Source organism: Girardinichthys multiradiatus, chromosome 24 (genome assembly GCF_021462225.1).
Source record: "Girardinichthys multiradiatus isolate DD_20200921_A chromosome 24, DD_fGirMul_XY1, whole genome shotgun sequence".
NCBI lineage: Eukaryota > Metazoa > Chordata > Actinopteri > Cyprinodontiformes > Goodeidae > Girardinichthys > Girardinichthys multiradiatus.
Window position 1 is genome coordinate 17,624,161 of NC_061816.1, and position 20,048 is coordinate 17,644,208.

Consider the following 20,048-nt stretch of genomic DNA (forward strand, 5'->3'; position numbering starts at 1 on the left):
GCATAAAACTCTCAGTATTTCAGAAAAACAACAGTATAATGTCAGTCAAATATGGGGGTTGTAGTGTGATGGTTTTTGGGTTGGACCTGAAAGACCTGCTTTAACTGTAGGGATGCACTGATGTGAACATTTGGGCAGATATCACTATTAATATTGATATTTATCAATATTAGTTTCTCACTACCTTTTCGACACTGTGAAAAAACAACCTGACCACTGACATTGCTACTCTGCGCCCCACAATCCTGTGCTGCATCACTGTCACATGCCCGAACAAACGACACATACTAAACAACAACATGGAAATAAACCGATAATATTGGCCAGGTTTTACTTACAAGAATGATAATGATATGGTAGAAAATACAGATGTTGCCGCTAATATGTCATGCATTCCTATTTAATTGATAGAACCATTATTACTGGGTTATAGAGCATGAAAATTACCTGAAACACTCCAGCAACTTAAAAAAAGCAAAGTAATTGGAGTGGCCGAGTCAAATCGCTTTAAGATGCTGTGGTATGACCTTAAATATTGCAGCTTATGGTCCACAACCCTCCAATATGGAGGCAAACGAAAATACTCAGGCCATCTTCTTCTGATATTAAAATTTGTTTGTTGTCTGAAACGTTTGGCAAAAACAGCAGCTGTACTTGATTGGTTTTTATTTATCAGTTTTGCCAAATTATTTCTCTGCAACCTTTTGGTGTAACTTTTGTTTATAGGAAAAAGCCATATAAATAAAAATGACTGATACTGACAACTTACATTGGATTCCAATGAACACACTTAATTGCAGGTGGCATTTAAGGATATTTACTGTAAACAAGGTCAAATTTCACAGACGCAATATTCCAAACCGCAAAATGTGTTTTTATGATAACATCAAATCATGTTATTGTTTTTATGCTGCAACTTTACACTATTTCTTTTACAAGTACTATTGTACAAAACAATATGACCATATCAGCTATAATAAAACTATTGTTTTTATCTGAACACAAGCATGCAGGTTCCTCACTGGTGTTTGTAAAGGGGATTCTGAACAGATGAAGATTTTACCTCCCGGAATAATAAGAATGAAATCTAAAAATGTGAAGTCCAAAGCATTGATCATATAGATTAAAAAAAAAAAAAAAATCGACGTGTAAGGACTCATCTAGAGAGTAGTGTGTAATATAATCCCTTCACCCAGCTGGGAACATGAAGGATGCTTACTTGGCAAAACCATCTCAAAGATAAGATGAGATACAGCCCAAACCATTACGGGTCTATTACCCCACCACAGCGCAGTAAGGAACCTTCAGTCCCAGTTCCCACAGTAAGATGTTATTAATTCATTTCGGTTGTTAGTTGAGGACCCGCACCGAACATGGAGTATCGGATGGTGATTATGTATGTGGAGATTGGCTGCTTTGTAACCTGCCTGTGTGGCTGGATCCTGGTTTGCTCCACTCTTCCCACAGAGTACTGGACGTTCTCTGAGGTGGGCACCGTCGTCATGACCACCGGCAACTACTACTCCAACCTGTGGAGAGACTGTGTCTCGGACACCACGGGGGTGTCTGACTGCAAGGAGTACCCATCCATGCTGGCCCTGCCTGGTAAACGCTCTAAAACCTCCAGTTAAAGTTTAATTTTCCATTATCGCCACAACCTCACTCAGTATGAGGGATTGCTGACTGAATGCAATCAGCTGGGCTTCCTTCAACCGATAACTTTTACAAATTGGTATTAAAGCTAAATTTGACTGCACTGTATAAGAACTGGGATCAAATTAGAATACATGAAGCTAAATTTGAATCTGCATATGATTGGATTGTTTTTAATGTATATTTTTGTATGTAAACTGGATTTATTTGTCTTGTAAAGGGACTAGACATATCAGTTGTTGAGAATTGTAGCTAAATAATTACAAAAATGTATTAAATAATATTTCTGTGAGATAAAAGATGTTTCAGAGCCAGAACCTAGTGGCCAACTCTAAGCCACTTCTGTGTTGGCTTCACTTTTTATTATGAATGGCTTCTGCCTTGCGAAAATATTTGTACACCTTTATCATTTTGACCTTTTGTCACATTACAACCAGTAATGTATTGGAATTTTATGCGATAGACCAACACAAAACAGGGCATCCATCTTCCTATCAACCCTGACCAGCTGATGAAAAGCATCCCCAAGCATAATGCTGCCACTTTCAGATCATGATTTCTAAACATGATTTGACCACTTTTTGTCCATCTTTTGTTACTTTAGATTTATTACATCTCACTCAAGCTTTACATTTAGTCTACATCTAATCAGAGATTTTTTTTTTTTTTTTAGAAACAAATATAAATTTGTTTCTGTTCCTGCCATTTTTATTTTATTTCCTTTTAGTGTACCTGCATGCCCTCAGAGCACTTGCGATCTGCGCAGTGATCACAGGCTTCTTCGGAGGGGTCCTCACGCTTATTGGGATGAAATGCACTAAAATTGGTGGATCAGAGATCATAAACTCAAGGGTGGCGTTTTCTGGTGGTATAACCTACTTAGTTTCAGGTAAAAATAAGATGTTTTAGATTGTTTTCTATATCAAACATGAAGACCCGAGTTAATCAAATGAATGATTTTTCGGTAGGATTTTGTGGCATGATCACATACTCGTGGTGGGCAAACAGAGTCGTAACACAATTTGTGGATCCGAACTACATGGACCAGAAGTGAGTAATACTGCAGTACAAAGAGCCTCATTAGACTCAAATAAATATTTGAAGTTTGAACTAAATAAAAGGTGCATAAATATGAGTTGTTGCACTGTTCAGATTTGAACTGGGTGCTGCTGTTTTCATTGGCTGGGGAGGCTCCATCCTTCTCCTTAGTGGGGGAATGGTGCTCACTTACTTCTCTGGGAAGGAAGGTCTACCATCACGGTAAGGCTACCAACCATGACTGGGAGACTGTAGGACTTTGGGATAAGATTGTCATGTTTGTGTCTCTGTTTTCTATTACAGTTTATCTAAAGGGCCACGAAGGCCGGCTTCTTATGTGACTGCCCGTACCAGGCGGACATACATGCACCCGCCGCCCTCATCCAGAGTGACACTAGTGCCGCCACTGTATTATTCAGACGGGAGGAGTCAAACAACCAGAGGGACAACAAAGACTGCTCCCATTCAGAGTTGGGATACCTTCGTATGAGCTAAAAGCGTAAAACCCAGAGAGTGACTGAGCGGTTTCCACCTCAGGAAGTCATAGCTCCCCCAGCAGCCTTGAGTTTAGTATCCAGTATGGCTGCCACTTTAGAAACTCTACTTTCAGCAGCTCAGAAGGCATGTTTCTGTTCTATTTACGTGCATAAAATGAAGATAAACATGTTGTTCCTGTTTGTATTGCTAAGAGCAGTAAGTCCCACAACAATAAGCATCTCCAACTGGTTTTCTTCAGAGATATATCCAATGCCTTATATGGCCAACAGTTTCCCGCAGGAAAAAAACTCAGAGGCTTTATTTTACTTTGATGATTCTCTGTCAAAGATTTAATAATGCTAAATTCATCAAATGTGGCAAATTTTGAGTGGCTGAATGTTCTTCTCGTACTGTGATAAGACAGTACTTTCTTATCACACTTTATTTTCTTCCCCAGATATTTTCTAAAGGGAACGTTTGATATTTTGGGAAGTACTCAACAACATTTCATCAAACTGTTTCCCACTGAGAATACATGGTTCAGGATTTTAGACCAGCATTAAATTTTTATGGCACAATCTAATAAATACCACAATTATCTTTACTTCTTATTTATTAGCATATCATAAATGTATTTAATCTGTTTCATTTAGTAACAAATTAAATATGAAATAAAATAAGTTGAACAAACTTGTTTAATGCTATTTTTTAATCAAGTTTTTTATATGGAAAAATAAAACCTTAACATTCATCCCCTGTTGTCTTATTTTTATATATTGGTTGTGATGTGTGAACCAAATGCCTCCAGCTGTATTATTTTTAAAGAGAAGAAAACTTTATTTGGTTTACAATAATAAATCAAAGTTGAAACCAGGTTAAAATCAATCAATAAACAAAGACCGTTTTATTGCCCTTATTTCACCTGCCGGACATCAAACTACAATCTATGGAAATCTCTGTGCTTCTTAAAAACAATCCGTTTTGAAAATATGTGTAGTGCAGCGATCTGCCCTCTTAAAATAATTAAACTGAACATTTCTGGGAAGTACTTACAGCAAAGTAAAGTCGTAAACCTTGATGCCAGCTGAGCAAACTGGCTCGTTTGAACACATAACTGGTAAATGTGCTGATTTAGTACCTACTGAAATAATTAATAGCTCAAATTATTTAACAAACAATTTACCTCATTAAAAGTATGAATACATTTTAGCATTTAATAAATAATTACTTTGATTTAAAAACTTTAACAAAGGAAGTATGACATAAACAATACATTTCATGGTTCCTGTGCTGCAGAACATTGTCAAATAATTGTTTGCAGAGTTTTTAAACAATTTTTACTGATTTAATTTTTAATAATGTAGTTATTTCCCCCCCAATTGTATTACATTAAAGAAAGAATAATATTAAATAATAATCTGAAAATGGTAAAATAACTGCACTTATTTACTAATATTCAAATATTTTATTGCATAAACAATATAAGCCTCTGGACAAACTAAACAACAAATGATTCCAGCTGGACTGGCCAAGGTTAAATAAACTCATTTTAACTTGCTGATGTCCTGACTGTGTGCATCTTTATTGCTTGAATGAATATCACATGTAAATCCATACAAAATGTGATGTACAAAACCTGATAGAAATGTACAAAAAACAACATACTGTGGCTAAATGGGAGATTTGAAACATACAAAACAGAATGTATGAAAGTCTAAGAAAATCTAAGGCAAACACAAAATTGGCACAAGGCATTAATGAGTACCTTCTAGGCTCCCTATAAAATATTAATATAATCTTATTTTCTAATCAAAATCAGATTCTGGTCCTGAACAGACTCCTTGTAAGGTATTGTTTCTCTTCTTTTATTATAAAACCCATAGTAGAAATAGGTAGAATAACTGCTCTTTGGCATTAGAGATGTGAGAGGAGCTGGCTGAGGTCCTTGTGTCTGTTCCAAGTTACCTGATCTGCTGCAGTGCTAATGTTACTTATTGCTTATATCATCGGAGTCACTGATGTCACTGAGAGAGTACAGGCTGCTCTTCAGCGTGCTTCCTGTTCCAGTTTCAGTCAGACCTGCCAGGTACGAGAGCAAAACGCATGTACTTGAGAAGTGGAAGGGGAAAAAATGGCCTAAAAACATCCACACATCCCACTGACCTGATTTGGGTCCCTTTGCTGTAGAAGTGTCCCACACGCTGGTGCTGGATGAGTCCAGGCTCTTCCTCAGAGGTCCAGAACCACGGAGAGATGTTGGCTTAGATGCTTCCTGTTTATCCTCTAAGGAGGAGACCACCCAATCACTACTCTCCTCTAGATCTGTGAACTGTCACCACAAACATTATTCCTTTGGTCTGCTGGTGATCGTTATTGAGAGGAACTTGTAATGAACCCATAACAGTAGCTTGAAATCTCGTTTTCTTACCAAGAGCTCCTGAACCTCGTTCTTTCTTTCTGGTAGGATGCTTACGCCCCCTGCTGGTTTCTTCACTGCTCTCTCCGCTAACTGCATTTCAACTTTTCTGGCCAAATTGATGACCTTATCTGAGAAAGAAAAACAAAGCAGTAACAACAGGTGCTGCTAAAATGCTGCTAACAGAAAGGACAGAGTTAATTTACTTGATACATTGATGTATAACTACCTTTATTGTGGTTTCCTTTGTCAATATTGCCATTCTGGTCTTTGAAACCATGCAGCTGTCTGGGGTCAATTTCCACCATTTCACTGACATCTGACTCATCCTCGTCTTCATCGCTCTCCAGCTTTGAGACAGTGTGCCGGCTCATGCCGCCCACTGACGCCCAGGACTGCTGTGGTTTGAAGGAGGTGGGCTGGCTGACCGCAGTCTGCCTGACCAGGACCGGAGTCGGTTTGCCCGCTTTCATTTCAACTGCCATTGCCTGGTGTGATCTGAGATTTGATGACTTGACTCTCTGGTCCTGTACTGGCTCCTCCTCCGTGTCGGACTCTTTGTCTTCTGAGTCTTCGTCTGAGCTAAATGGTGGGGTCCTTATAATAGAAGAATTAGGAATAGAAACTGTAAACAATGAGGCTTGGAAAAATATTTATAACTTTTTTCAATTTTGTTCCTTTAAAACTACAACTTTTAATGTATTTCACTGGGATTTATGATATAGAGCAACACAAGGTAAAGTATAGTTGTGATATGGGAGAAAACTGAGCATAACAATTCAACCGTTTTTTTTCATCAAATAATAATGTTAAAAAACGCTGAAAATGAATATTTTCCTACTTGCTTGCACTAATCCTCACAGCACTCTTCATGTTAGGGGTAGATGTCTTGGGATGAATGAGGGCTTTGGCCCTTGGTGCTGGCTGCGGAGTCTTGGACTGTTTGACAGCTGCTGCAGATATCGCCTGACTGGTTCTGGAGGGGAGGCTGCTGGAGCGGGGACGCACCTGCAGCACTAAAACAAGACAGAAATCTGTTAAACATGAGCAACAGCAGAGAGGAGAGTTAGAAACAGTGTCAGAATAATCTCATGCATTAAGAGGCTTTTAAGATGACTCAACCCTGGAAAACACCTTGAACAGGCTGTTTGGATCTGGCCTGTGACTCTGAGGCAGCTTCGTTGCCTCTCTTCTGTCCTCCCAACTTCTGCTCCACAAAGCTTGCTATCTCCTCCCGACAGCGCCAGTATTCGGGCATCGCCTCTGCAGCGTCCTCCTGATTTGAATGCACCTTTGCCAGGAGAGAAGTGAGCTCCTGGTTCGTCAAACCTCTCTGGTCCTAAGAAGCATGAGACATAAAAATCTGTGCAAAAAACAGCTTCATTCACAGAAATATCCCCTTTTCGTACCGGCTTGACCCCCAGGCTCTCCAGCTTCTTGATAACAGAGCGTTCCAGCTCTGATCGCATCTCCTTCTTGATGCTGGGGTTCTTTTTCACAGCACTGGCGGTCACTTTCTGCCTCTTAGCCGGTTCCGTCACATGCTTACTCACCAGCGGTCTCTTTTCAGAGATGCTGGAATCTGGAAGGAAGAAATCTTATACAGTCAGAAACAAAAAAAGTTAAAAACTAAGCATGCATCAAACGAGATCCAGAGAAAGCCATGCCATGGGGTGAGTTAGATGGATGTGGCTAAAGGAGGACAAGCAGAGGACAGGAATGACTACATGTTTTTTTTTTTGTGTTCAGCCACCAAACAGGCCACAAACTAATAGACAGAACAATCTAAGAATTTATTCCAAATTAAATATCTTGATTTGAATTATTTTGGAACAAGATTATTTCACAGTCGAGCAACGTGCCGCTCAGAGGAGACTGATGCACTCATGCAGCATCATGCAGCCGACCGGCTCCATCGGTTTGACCCACTTTTACCTTTCTCCTCCTCTGACAACTCCTCTATAGGATCCAGCGTTAGAGCAGAGCCTGGCTCTTCTAAGCACATGAAGGTAATCAGGCATTGGAGGTCAGAACAAATGGGTGTTACAGAAGGGAACAGTAGAGTTGGAGAATGTGCTGCTTCAAAAGCATCAGGTAAATCATTCGTGGACAGATAAACATGCTCAGGTTCCAGTTCTTTTTACGACTAACTCACCCAGTACGACCCTCTTTTGTTTTGGCTCTGGCGCTGGTGGGCTGACAGCAACTAGAAAACAATATGCATTAGAAGATTCACTGTAAGGCTCTTGTTAAAAAAAAAACAGCTTACATTTGCATATGCTGTACAGGAAACAGGGATGACAACAGGCCCCACATATATGAGTTACAATATTGCTCCATGTTAACTGTGGAAACAAATTTCAATGCAGAACACTCTTAGGTACAAAGTGGGATCCATATGAGTTATAGTCATGTTGGGCAATTTGAACGAACTTTCTTAAATTTAATTTAAATAAGGTAGAATCCACACATTTTGTAGCTATCTAAAAGCTTCTGTCATTACTGGATATTTGACCAGTCTTGTTATGAGAAGAGACAGAGCTCATTTTCACTGGTTGGTTTCCTGGCACAGAGGTGACCTTTGAGCATGGTTCATACATTTCCTATGTGGGTGAGAACGGACCACTGTAGAAGGCTAATTTTAGCATACAACATCCACTATAAGAACAGTTTAGACACCGTATCACTGACCACAAAACAGACCCTCAGCATGATGTTGCCACCACCATGCTTGGCAGTTACACTGTTCATATGCTTGAAAGCCTGACCTTGACACAAACATTTTCTCTCAACGTCTCATATTATCATAAATATTTTATTCAGAAGGGATTTTTTTTTAATGAGCAAAACCGCTCATAATAGTCATACTAGAGGTGTCTATTTTCTTTAGTCCCCTCAGGTTGATGTTAATCTGGCTTCACTGTGGACAGTGAACTCCACATTTTCCAGTTCATAGCAGACTTGACCCTTGGTGGTTCATGGTATGTCCTGAACATCCTAACCATTTTCCTTTCACCTGAGGGTAAGACAGTTGGAACTTGGAGACAACTGAGTGTTCCAACAGGACAATGATCCCAAACACATATCACAATAGGTACTGAACTGGATAAAGGAGGCTAACATCAAGCATCTGGAATGACCTAGAACTTAACTATAATGGAAAAAAAAGCAGGGTTCGTTGCAGTAAAACAATCATTTAATAAAGTATCTTCCACAAAGAGGTTAAATATCCAGCCAGAATCTGGTCAAAGGCTTCTTGAGGACTACAAAATGTATGTATTTCTGTGCAACTTGCTAAGAAAAATCTCACAGTGGTGTATGTACATATTTCATGCTACAAAAATGTCAATTTCTGAACAAACATCAGATCAGTCAGAAGAAGAGGAATTCTTACCTGGTATTTCCACCACTTTGGCAGGTGGATTGGAGGAAATGGTCTTTATCTGTGGAATGATACATCACATAACCATGCTTAAAGAGAAGCTTTTTGGGAAGATTTTACTTTTTAAACTTTTGCTCTTGTAAAACCTTAATGCAAATAAATAAAAAAAATAACAATCCTGATTGAATCTCATTTACAGCAACTCCCCATTTTGTCACATAACAACAATAGAAATCAATCTATGTTGAAGGCTTTTATGTGACAGACTAACACAAATTAGAGTATAATATTAATTTGAGGAGGGACTGTGTGTGATTTTGTCTCAGTACAAATCCAGATGTTCTGTTAAGCCTAAGAAGCTGTGAACAAACAGCATCATGAAGGTCCTAGAGAGACTCCTGTTGGCCCACCTGAGTAAGCAAACAGTAAACCATCAGGACCCCCTTCAGTTTGCTTATTGCTGTGGAGTTGGAGTTGAAGATGCCATCAAACACCTGCTTCAACAAACCCACTGTCATCAGGACAAAGCCAGCAGCCCTGTGAGGATCATGTTCTTTGATTTCTCCAGTGCATTTAATACAATCCAACCTGATTTGCTTTGTCAGAAACTCCAGAAGACTCAGGTGGAGGCCTCAACAATCTCCTGGATCAAAGACTACCTGACAAACAGACCACAGTTTGTGAGACTGAAGGGTTGTGAGTCTAACCAGGTAGTCAGCAGCACAGGAGCACCACAGGGGACTGTACTCTCACCATTCCTTTTCACTCTGTACACCTCAGACTTCCAGTACAAGACAGACTCCTGTCATCTGCAGAAATACTCGGATGATTCTGCAGTCGTGGGGTGGATCAGAGATGGACAAGAAGCTGAGTACAGGAAGGTGGTGGACCGCTTTGTGGCATGGTGTGGAAACAATCATCTCATTTTGAACGTGACTAAAACAAAGGAGATGATTGTAGATTTTAAGAGAAACAGGAATAAGTCAAAAACTATTTCTATCATGGGAGAAGAGGTGGAGGTGGTGGAGGAGTATAAATACCTCGGTGTTCATCTGGACAACAGACTAGAGTGGAGATGCAACTGTGAAGCCATCTACAAGAAGGGACAGAGCAGACTGTACTTCTTGAGGAAGCTTAGGTCCTTTGGTGTTTGCAGCAAGATGCTGCATATCTTCTATAGGTCTGTTGTGGAGAGTGTGATCTCTTCTACCATCATCTGTTTGTTTAGCAGCATCAGAGCCAGGGACTTTAGAAAGCTCAACAAGCTGATAAAGAAGGCTGGCTCTGTTCTGGGGACTCCTCTGGAACCTCTGGAGATCATTGTGGAAACACAGATTCTTCATAAAATGAAGAACATTATGGAGAACCCTGAGCATCCTCTTCATGAGACTGTCCTACAGCAACAGAGTGTCTTCAGTCAGAGGCTTCTTCAGATCTGCTGTAAGACGGAGCGCTACAGGAGATCCTTCCTGCCCACAGCCATCAGCATCTACAACGGCTCTTTGAGGAAACCTTCATAATATGAGCTATAACAACATTTAATTTCCCTTTGGGATTAATAAAGTATTTTTGAATTGAATTTGTAATTAAAAAGAGTGTGATACAACTGCAAACCTACAAGAGATGGTGGTTCACCTGAGGTGACAGGCTGGATAATGAGATTATTAAACAGAGAAGCAGCCAAGTACATCCCTCCAAACAAACAATCCCTATGGTAAAACATAGCAGTGGAAGCATCATGCTGTGGGGATTCTTTTCTTCATCAAGGCCAGGAAAGCTGGTCAAAGAATACAGGAAAATCGTGGAGGAAAACCTGTTCCGAGGCTGCAAAACACATGAGATTGGGCCAGCAGCAATGTTGACCAGTAGAAATAAACTAGTCAGCTCTTCTAAGAGTGTTTTTAATAGGCTCACGGCAGTTGTAAACAACATACAGAAGCAGAGTCCTTTCCCAGGTACTTAGCTCGCATTTGGAGCTCTTCCAAGCAAGCACCACTTACTTCCCGTGTAATGTATTATGTGTCATCAACACCAGCCCGTGTAGCAAATACAGGATATCCTGAACAAGGGCCACTACTCCTCCCTGCTTCCCCTCTTTAGATAATCACAGTGTGCTGATTACAGTGAGTGTAAAACAGAACTGACCTGCTCCCTCTGAGCCTTGATGGTCTGCTCCTTCTCCTGCAGCCTCATGCCCATCTCCTGCTGCAGCTGCTGGCTGAGCTCCCGGTGCTCTGTCACGGAAGACTGCATTCTGCCCAGCTCGTTCAGCAACTAGACGACCATGGGATGGGGTTGGTGGGGATACAATCAAGCTGTTTCCATAAAGATTCCAGCTTTTGTCACATGAAGATGCTTTGAGTGATGGTGTACCTGATTCTTTTCAGACTCGTGTTGAGTTTTAATTCTTTGCAGCTTGTATTCCCACTTTTTATCCTAGGAGAAAGTGTTTTTAACACCATTAGCTTGCTTTCAAAAATTATTTTCCCAGCAGTGTCTCTCTCTGGTTGCTGACCTGTTTCTTCATCTGCTGCTCCAGCTTGTGGATGGCTTGTAGTTGCATCTCTTTGTACATGTCCAGATCTCTCTCTGGCTGAGAGCTGACAGGGCTCCCTGGTTTTTCCTGCTTTGCAGTTTGATTCTGATTTACTTCCTGGGAGAGAAAAACCAAAACACATTATTTTAAGAACATTTTAACTAATAGAATGTAGGAAAAAGAAGCACAGGTGAGAAGAGGGTTTCCTTCTCGTACAGTGAGAGCTTGAATGTTTCGGTTGTAAAGGAACTCCATCTCCCTGCGTATGCCGTCCCGGCTGTCCTCGATCTTCCTGTCCATGCGCGCCATCTCCTCCGCCTTAAAACGTTCCAGTTCTCTCAGCAGCTCTTTGTGCATCGACTGCTGTTCCTTTTCCTATATGAAACACACTTGTTAACGAAAAGATTGAGTCTACCAGTCGACCGATCTTCAACTCTGAGCGTTCGGGGTAACACAAACAAGGTGTACAAAGATCCTACCTGAGCAATTTTGACTTGAAGAGCCTGTTGCTGTTGAGTTATTTGCTCCTTCAGACTGTTGATCTCCATTTTGAGACTATCAATCTGAGATTTCTTCTCACTGTCGGACTGGAGCTCTGGAATGATGACCACAGTGTTCACATCACCCGTGAATAAAGTGGCAGAAGACTAATTTAGGATCTTTGCCTTGAAAAAGTATTAATACCCCAACACGCCATCCCCAGGTTGAAATAAAATGGCGGTAGGGATGCTCAGCAGGAGGGAAGATGGGTGAAACTAAACACAGGGCAACCCTGGAAGCAAACTTGTCAAAAAGCTACTATATCAACATATTTATTTGTTTAAGTGGCCCAGTCAGCCAAGTCAAAAATGTTTGAAATTGTTAAAAACTATGTAACCTTTTCATACCGCTTTACAATACTGGGCTACTTTGTGTTGGTCTACTGCAAAAACATTAAAAAATACATTGATGTTTGTGGTTGTATTGTGACAAACTGCTGACAAACCAAAGCGGTATAAATACTTTAGCAAGGCACTGCAAATTTCTGATCCGACCCGTGGGACTGGTGGACTTACGGATCTGGTACTCATCAGGATGCCGGCGCTGCATGTGGTTTTGGAGAAAGGAGGAGTTGAGGAAGGATTTATCGCAATGTAGACACTAAAAGAGAACAGAAACAGAACGTTTTGTTTACAACCCCCTTCACAGTGAGACTGACGACATTGTTTGCCATTTTCCAGTTGAACCAACTATTCAAATCAGGAATGAGTAGAAAAAAAAAAAAAAAAGTTATTTGAAACAGTCGGAAAATTTAAAAAAGGGGCCTTAAAATAAAATCCCAACAATCATAAAAATGATAGAAATCAAGATGTACTAAACGTAAGGATGAAGGAACAAAGTCTGGAACAGAAGATCTCGCATTTTGTTGTGTGGATTCAGTCAATTACTGGGGCTGCAGCTCCCCTTGTGGTGGCTAGAAGATGTAGCAACTAGCTCCAGACCAGAAGAAAAAAAAAAACTGTTAACTTTTTCACCTGAGATATGATAACAATATTATGATCTAAAGTCATACAGAACTGAAAGTAAAAACAAATAAAGCATCAAAAATTGATACTTTACATTAGTTTGATGTACAAGCTAATGTTAGCACTGCAGCACAGCCAGCTACTGGAGGAACATGGAAAAGTAGCTGTTTTAATCTACTGGGAGCATTTGCTTCAAGGGTTGTGGGAATTTTTAAGAGTTTTTTTTCTAAAAATTTGGCCACAAGGAAACTATTCAGCAAAAAAATAAAATTGGGATATTTTAGTTTTCAAAATGAATTTATTTATTGATAGTTAATATGTTCCCCACTATGGGAATTTCCTCAGCAATGAATGGTCATTACATGGCAAAACAAACTAATTGTGCAATCTGACAGATGTATAAAGAGTAGATGACGCTTGTATATACTGTATGCTAAAAGACGATGGGTATAACGAAACTAGAAAACTAAGCCAAGATCTGGCATTATAATATATTAAGTAATGAATGAATTACTTAATATAACCCTCTAAATTAGTGATAACATATTTGGCAGTAACTTTTTATTGAATCCCTCAAAATTTATAATACTATGCATGTTCTTATATATGCGATCAACTTTATCTTCCTTGAGCTTTCCAAAAGAAAAGTGTGCAGAATCAGTTTAAACCAAGCGTATTTTTCTTTAATACAAAACGGTGTGTTCTCTGGCATGTTTCATATTTTCCCTGATATTCTCTTAGTAAGAATAGTTTCCTCCTCAGATAACTTAAAAGGAGGTATGCATGAAGGAATGTTGGAGCCTTCTCTAATCCCCCAGCAGCCTGCATTTGAACCGACCTTGAGAGGACAGGCTGTTCAGCCAACCCAGAAGCCGTTTAAAACTGATTTTCACTTGTAGGTTTTATCCCAGCACTATGAAGAGCTGACTGTCAACCCGAAAAGACAAGACCAAACTAAAGTTTAAACGGTTAGTGGATGTTTAAACATTTAGTGGCCAAAAAATGATGCTTTTCAAAATCTTGTAAATTAAAAACTGATAGTAGACATGGACTGATTACTAGAACCAAGGTTTGAAGGTTTTAGAACTGCAGAAATTCTCCATCATACTTTTCAAGCCCTTCTAATGAGATACCAGAAGACATTTATTGCCTTTTCTGTCTCTCCCCCAACTGTTGTAGTGCACTGATGGTCAGCTGGCTGAAAGAAGGCTCCTAAGCTTACAAAAAAAAAACACGTTGGCTGTCTGGAAACACTTTCAGTAGCAGAAGACAGACACTAATGGGATGGAAACTAAATTAGTAGCAGCAATCATGCAAAACTTAAAACTATTGTTGGCGAGTGAAAAGAAGCCTGTCTTTTAGGCAGCCGACCGCAGACGGACTACCTGAGCAGATATCAGCTTGTTGTGCTTATAACATTTTCCACAATAAACATATTTACTAATAAAATTTCAACTTTTTTTTATAGAAATAATTTTTATTGATGAGAATAATGTGATATGATATTTTAGCTATGGGCCACTTTGTACTTCCCTTTTGTAGCGATGCAATTCCATTTTGACCCTGGCTGGTTCAGTTTTCCCCCCGAATCATTTCTTAGCTATTTCTAGAATTATTGCACATCGGTTTCTTCATCTTGGTACTGTTGATAAATTATGGAGATAATTTGTCCTAAAAATGCTTAAATTCTTCTGCATTTAGTTTATTATGTAAACTTAATGTATAAAATTAACTTATGTTTTTACTTTCATTGTGTTTTGAGAATTTATTATTACATCAGCCTTCCATTTATTTTGGATCTGATGCCTGTTTGGACCAACTCAGTATTATGGCCCATGATCTCACTAAAATGAGTGTGAGCAATCACCAGCTGCTAGCTATTAGTTATTGGAGACATAAAAGCACATTTGCTTACACAGACAATAAGTAGGTAAGTAAAAAAAAAAATCCCTTTAAATCATCGGTATAGACATTTTGTACCTTAGATGCTGAACGACCAAATCTACAAATGACCTGCGAACCTTATATTGTTTAAATATCGGAAAAAGTTCCAGATTATTTTCCCTTTTAAATGAAAACAATTAGATTATGCTACAGATTTTTGTTTAAAACGTTGTGTTAAAAACCGTGAAACTGTGTCGTTCTTTACCTAAAGGTGATCAGACTGTAAGAATCTCATACCAACACATGCCAAGTTGTCAATTCCACAGAGTGATGCAAATGAACCCACAACCATAATGAACAGGAGCATCCGCTGAGCTAGGATGTACATTTCCAAACAGCCAGGAAGAGCAAGTGATGCTGATATGGTCCCTGCTGCAGGCATCTCTCCTCTCTGAAACACAGAACAGCACCGATACTGCCTGTGTGTCCACACGCTGCATTTAACAAAGAAAAATTCCACGAAGGGCGCAAACACGTGGCTCCTCTATCAATTATTGAACCGGCTCTGTTAGCTGAGCTTTTAGCTTTCACCTAGCAACCACACGCTTCCATGAAATGCTATAGCTGTCGTCACGGCAACCTCCTGGTCAGGTCAAAGGCAACCATTCAGTCAAGGATCACAGAGATTTCTGATTACTGCCTCAAATGATCTGATAAGCTTTGCTCCAATTTCACAGTACCCACAACCAGATATGGTGCCTTGCAAAAGTATGCAAGAACTTTTCCATAGGTTAAAACTTTAAACTTTAATGTGTTTTATTTGAATTTCATTTTCAAAGTGGTGCATAAATGTAAAGTTGACATACAAATAATACAGTTTTCGTCTAAACCTTTGTAGTGTACCAAGCGTTCGTATTTAGTGTCCTTTACTTTGATACCCTTAAATAAATGGTCAGATGAGCCCAAAAATAGAGTTTACCAGAACTCCCTGCAGACCTCCAATGTGCATCCCAGATTTTTGTGGCCTTGCTGACTGTGCTCTAACAGTGACATTTTTCAAATTTTATTTGCAACACTTTATAAAATCAAGCATCATTTCTCTTCAACTTCACAATTATGTACCATTTTGTGTTTGTATATTGCATAAAATCCCCCCCAAAATAAAGTGACGTTTGAGGCTGTAATGTGACTAGTTCTAGTGGTATGAATAATTTTACAAGGAACTGTAGATCTGAGGAATTGAATCTCTTTGACATGGCAATCAAGAGATAAAACTTACACACAGGAGGTGGCTGGGGGAGGTGGGAGTGAGACAGTCACTCTGATTATTGTTTTTTTGTAAGTGGATTTCCCAAAACTACTTGGCACAAAAACACACCATCTGCTTGGCAGCTCTAAATCCTTTTTCAGGTCTGAAAGCGTTGTTCTAATCTTATCAAGACAACTCCAATAGATTTTATGGAAAAAAAAAAAACAAGCATCAGGGCTCCTATTTCTCAGCTGCAGCTGTGAATATATTTCAACAACAAAGACAGACAGGGGCCCAAAAGGATGAAATAAGGAGGTGGGGGTAGAGTTTAACCTGTCTGCAGTACCTTGTGACTGCTGATGATTCGTGGAGCAAGCAGTGATTGTTGGGTGCGTATGACCTTCTTCCGCTGCTTGAGCTCGGCCATCAGCGCCTTCGTCTTCTCCTCCTGTTTCTTGTGCTGAGCCACCAGCTGCTCACGCTCCTGGCCAGCCGCCACCAGCCGCTCCTCGGCCGCGCGTAGGTTAAGGCTGAGGAACTCCTGGCAGTGGAGGAGCCACTCCACCGTGAGCTGGGCCAGCCGCAGCAGCTTGATCAGGGCTGGGTCCACGGGGCTCTGGCACCGCTGGCAGCGCTCCCCATCCAAGCTGCAGAAGGTCACGGTGCTGATGTGCTCCTGCAGGGCGTCCACATCCAGCTGGCTCACCACCTGGTCCACGTCCACGGCGTTGATGCGCCGCCAGTCCACGCTTTCCCTGCGCGGACGGAACTTGAAGGGCAGGAAAGCGGCTGGAGTCATGCCTGGTTGAGCGGTCGGGGAGTGCAGGCTGAGCGGGGAGTTCAGGAGGGAGGGGATCCCTGCTGGCGAGTAGGTCCCCTGGGTGTCACTGCTGTAGGGGTAGTAGACTCCATCGTGAAATGGCTGAAACAAAGACCAAGGAGCTCATCTGAAGACACTCACTTATCAGTTCACGTTAGCATCAAAGACTCTACACACACCACACAGCTAGAAGAAGAGAAGGTGGAAACGATGTTTAGAGGTAAAACAGCAGCCGATTCAGCCTCTGTCCTGCCCTGCTTACCATCCTTCTCTCGGTGAGGTCTCCTCTCCGGTTCCTCCCACCCCCTTTCAGGCAGCTCAAAGCGTTAACGGCGCGTCACCATGGAGACAGAGACAAGCGTCCCTGGGGAGAGTAATGTTATCAAAACACCGCAGGCAGTCGGCAAATGCTCGTCCCTGTAGAGCATGTATGTGTCTGAACGTACCCAGCAGTTAAAACAGCTTGGCTACACTTTAAATAAATGTTTAAAAGTAAAAAGAATTTAGAAAATGAAAAAAGGCATTTAACTTACCTTCAAGTGTGTTAGGGAAAATGGTTTCTGTGCTAGCAGCAGCTAATCTGTCGGCATCATGTTTCTGAAATTCAAGTCTGAGCAGGCTTTTTTTCCATTTTAGCGTGGACCGCTACCCAAACAACCCACAACAAGCCCGAACCAGTCTTATCCGCAGTTCTAAACACTTTATCTACACTCATAACATAAATTATCCCACAAAACTTGCAGCTGTTTTTCTTTTCCCCCCCCCCACCCCCCCAAACAACCAGCTGTATCCCAAAGCCGTTACCTAGCTAACGGACAGTTTAGAGACATCGCTTAAAAACATTTAAAACAAACGCACCCATCATATACAACCGTAGACGTTAAATATCAAGATTTAAATTAGCCTTTCTATCAAATAAACTCGCGATAATAGCCGTATTATTGATCTAAAGCCTTTAGAAAAGTTTTTCATCGACGACACCCCAGGCGGTTTGTGGGTGACGTAGCTGCTGGTCTCCACATTCCTAAATCCCTGCTCTGCAAGACAAAAAAAAGGGGCCGCCATAAAGTTAACGCTAAAAAATATGTAACATCCGGTCAATACCTTCAAAGTAAAGTTCTGCGGAGAAATCTAAGCACGCCCAGCACATTTTGTACGAAAAAATTCTGGTCCGTAAAGAGTCAACCTCGCAATTAATATTTGCAGCCATATGAATTAAATTCGGCCTTTAAAGAACATTCCCTGAGGTTTCTCTGAAGTTGCTACCGGGTACTCTGGCTTCCTCCCACAGTCCAAAGACATGCCTGTTAGGTTAATTGGTCAATCTAAATTGCCCTTAGGTGTATGAATGAGTGTGTGCATGGTTGTTTGTGTGTTGCCCTGTGATGGACTGGCGACCTGTCCAGGGTGAACCCTCTCACCCATAGACTGCTGGAGATAGGCAGCAGCTTCCCCACAACCCACTATGGAATAAGTGGTAGAAAGTGACTGACTGACTATATAATATGTCATCTTCTTTTTGAAGGTTGTTTAAACCGTATTAGAAATACAGCTTTCAAAACTGGACATTCTTGAAAGTTTGTAAGATGAAAAACTTCTATAGTTATTCAGGGAACCTTCAGGTAATGTTCTCTTAAAGGTCCCTGAAGGTTCTCTGAGGGTTCCCTGAAGGTCACAATTGGAGGCTATAATTACCATTCATGGGATCTTGGAAAATGTTCCCTGAACGTTTTGTTAAGTTCTTAAGTAAAAATGTAGCCCTTAGAGAATGTCCAAGAAAATATTGTCAAAGGGTAAATGATGTAGATTTCTTAGGTAATGTAATGTTCTTCGAATATCAAACTTTTCATGGTACTTTCTTTAATGGTTAAACAAATGTTTCACCCTAGGTCACTAAAAAAGTTATCACTAAAAATTGCTTTAAAGTCACAACAGGAACACAGCAACTAATATTCTGGAACTCTACAGAAAGTCCATTGGAATTTCTAGCTTACAGAATGCTTCGTGAACTTTCTCTAAAAGGTTTCAAAATGTGTAATCTTTATGGAATTCTCTTTGAAGGTTCTCTGAAGGTCACACTTGAAAATTCTCCACCACCATTCAAAGAAACTTCAGATAATGTTCCCTTCATGTTTTTAATGTTTATTGAAATGGGAACGGACTGAGAATGTTCAGGCACCTTTCTCTAATGATACACATAATGTAACGTTTCGGAGACGTTCTGAACAGGCTCCTTAATGGTCACTCTGGAAAACGTACACAATAGTTTTTTCATGCAGCTTTTTACTGCTAAACCCTGGTTTACTCGACACAGGACCCAACTTTTACTTTGAAAGTAGAGCTTCTCATTTCCGGTATTGGTCTGTCTTTTATGTTGCAACTTCCAATGAGATGGGGGGAAGGGAGAAGGAGCTTCTTTGGAACCCTTTTTAAAGAGTTGGGAGAATGCAGACATTGATCACAATGATGGACGACTTTTTTTCTTTCTTTACTTTTTTTGTTTTTGTTTATGACGTTTCAGTGGCTAAACTCTAAGTTTGAATTTTAATTAAATAGCTGTACTTCTTGAACTACGGTATAATTAATATTAGTAATATTATTAAAAGTTTCATATCCATCCATCCTAGATCAGGTAGCTAAGGTAACAAGTCTGAGAGGAGAACCCAGTCATCTTTTCCCTGGCTCTTAATACAGAATACCCTGATTCATCTAATTCTTGTTCCATCAACCACCAGGGTACTTGAATTCCTCTAGTTCAGGCAGACACTCACCCACGATCCAGTAAAGAGCTATAGCCCAAGACTAAAGGAAATTTATGATGATTTCCTATATCAAGTCATGAATAACTCATATTATCACACTGAGCAAAACTGTTAAATAGACTACAGGTATATCTCAAAAAACAGAATATTATAAATGTTTTTTTCATGATATTCAATTTTAGAAAGTGAAACTCATATTATATAGATTGATTACAAATAGAGTGAAATATTGTCTTGTAATTTTGAATATTATGTTTTACAGATGATGAAAACCCAAAATGTAGTGTCTCAGAAAATCTGAAAATTACATAAAATGAATAAAAAAG

The 20,048-nt window shown here is 40.1% G+C and overlaps 2 protein-coding genes across 4 annotated transcripts; one reads left to right on the forward strand and one right to left on the reverse strand.

The window, feature by feature from the left end:
* The first annotated feature begins 1,170 nt into the window (after positions 1-1,170).
* cldn10d (claudin 10d) lies at positions 1,171-4,476 on the forward strand. The gene is made up of 5 exons (XM_047355771.1): positions 1,171-1,605; positions 2,381-2,542; positions 2,622-2,703; positions 2,806-2,913; positions 2,995-4,476. Exons 1-5 carry the CDS (start codon positions 1,374-1,376, stop codon positions 3,179-3,181), a joined length of 771 nt encoding a protein of 256 aa, XP_047211727.1. The 5' UTR covers positions 1,171-1,373; the 3' UTR covers positions 3,182-4,476.
* Positions 4,477-4,618: 142 nt separating this feature from the next.
* dzip1 (DAZ interacting zinc finger protein 1) lies at positions 4,619-18,002 on the reverse strand. 3 transcript variants are annotated; one of them, XM_047355768.1, is made up of 19 exons: positions 17,494-18,002; positions 17,223-17,324; positions 16,487-17,062; positions 12,558-12,642; positions 11,982-12,097; positions 11,719-11,877; positions 11,482-11,619; positions 11,340-11,402; positions 11,112-11,240; positions 8,979-9,027; positions 7,740-7,790; positions 7,520-7,579; positions 6,994-7,166; positions 6,707-6,923; positions 6,426-6,600; positions 5,814-6,181; positions 5,597-5,715; positions 5,332-5,497; positions 4,619-5,247 (listed from the first exon to the last, which is right to left on the reverse strand). In XM_047355768.1, the coding sequence occupies exons 2-19, from the start codon at positions 17,223-17,225 to the stop codon at positions 5,156-5,158; spliced, it is 2,739 nt and encodes a 912-aa protein (XP_047211724.1). In that variant the 5' UTR covers positions 17,226-17,324; positions 17,494-18,002; the 3' UTR covers positions 4,619-5,155. The 3 variants fall into 3 exon arrangements, with proteins under 3 accessions (XP_047211724.1, XP_047211725.1, XP_047211726.1); XM_047355769.1 differs by having other exon boundaries at positions 6,719-6,923; positions 17,494-17,722; XM_047355770.1 differs by lacking the exon at positions 7,520-7,579 and having other exon boundaries at positions 17,494-18,001.
* Positions 18,003-20,048: the final 2,046 nt, after the last annotated feature.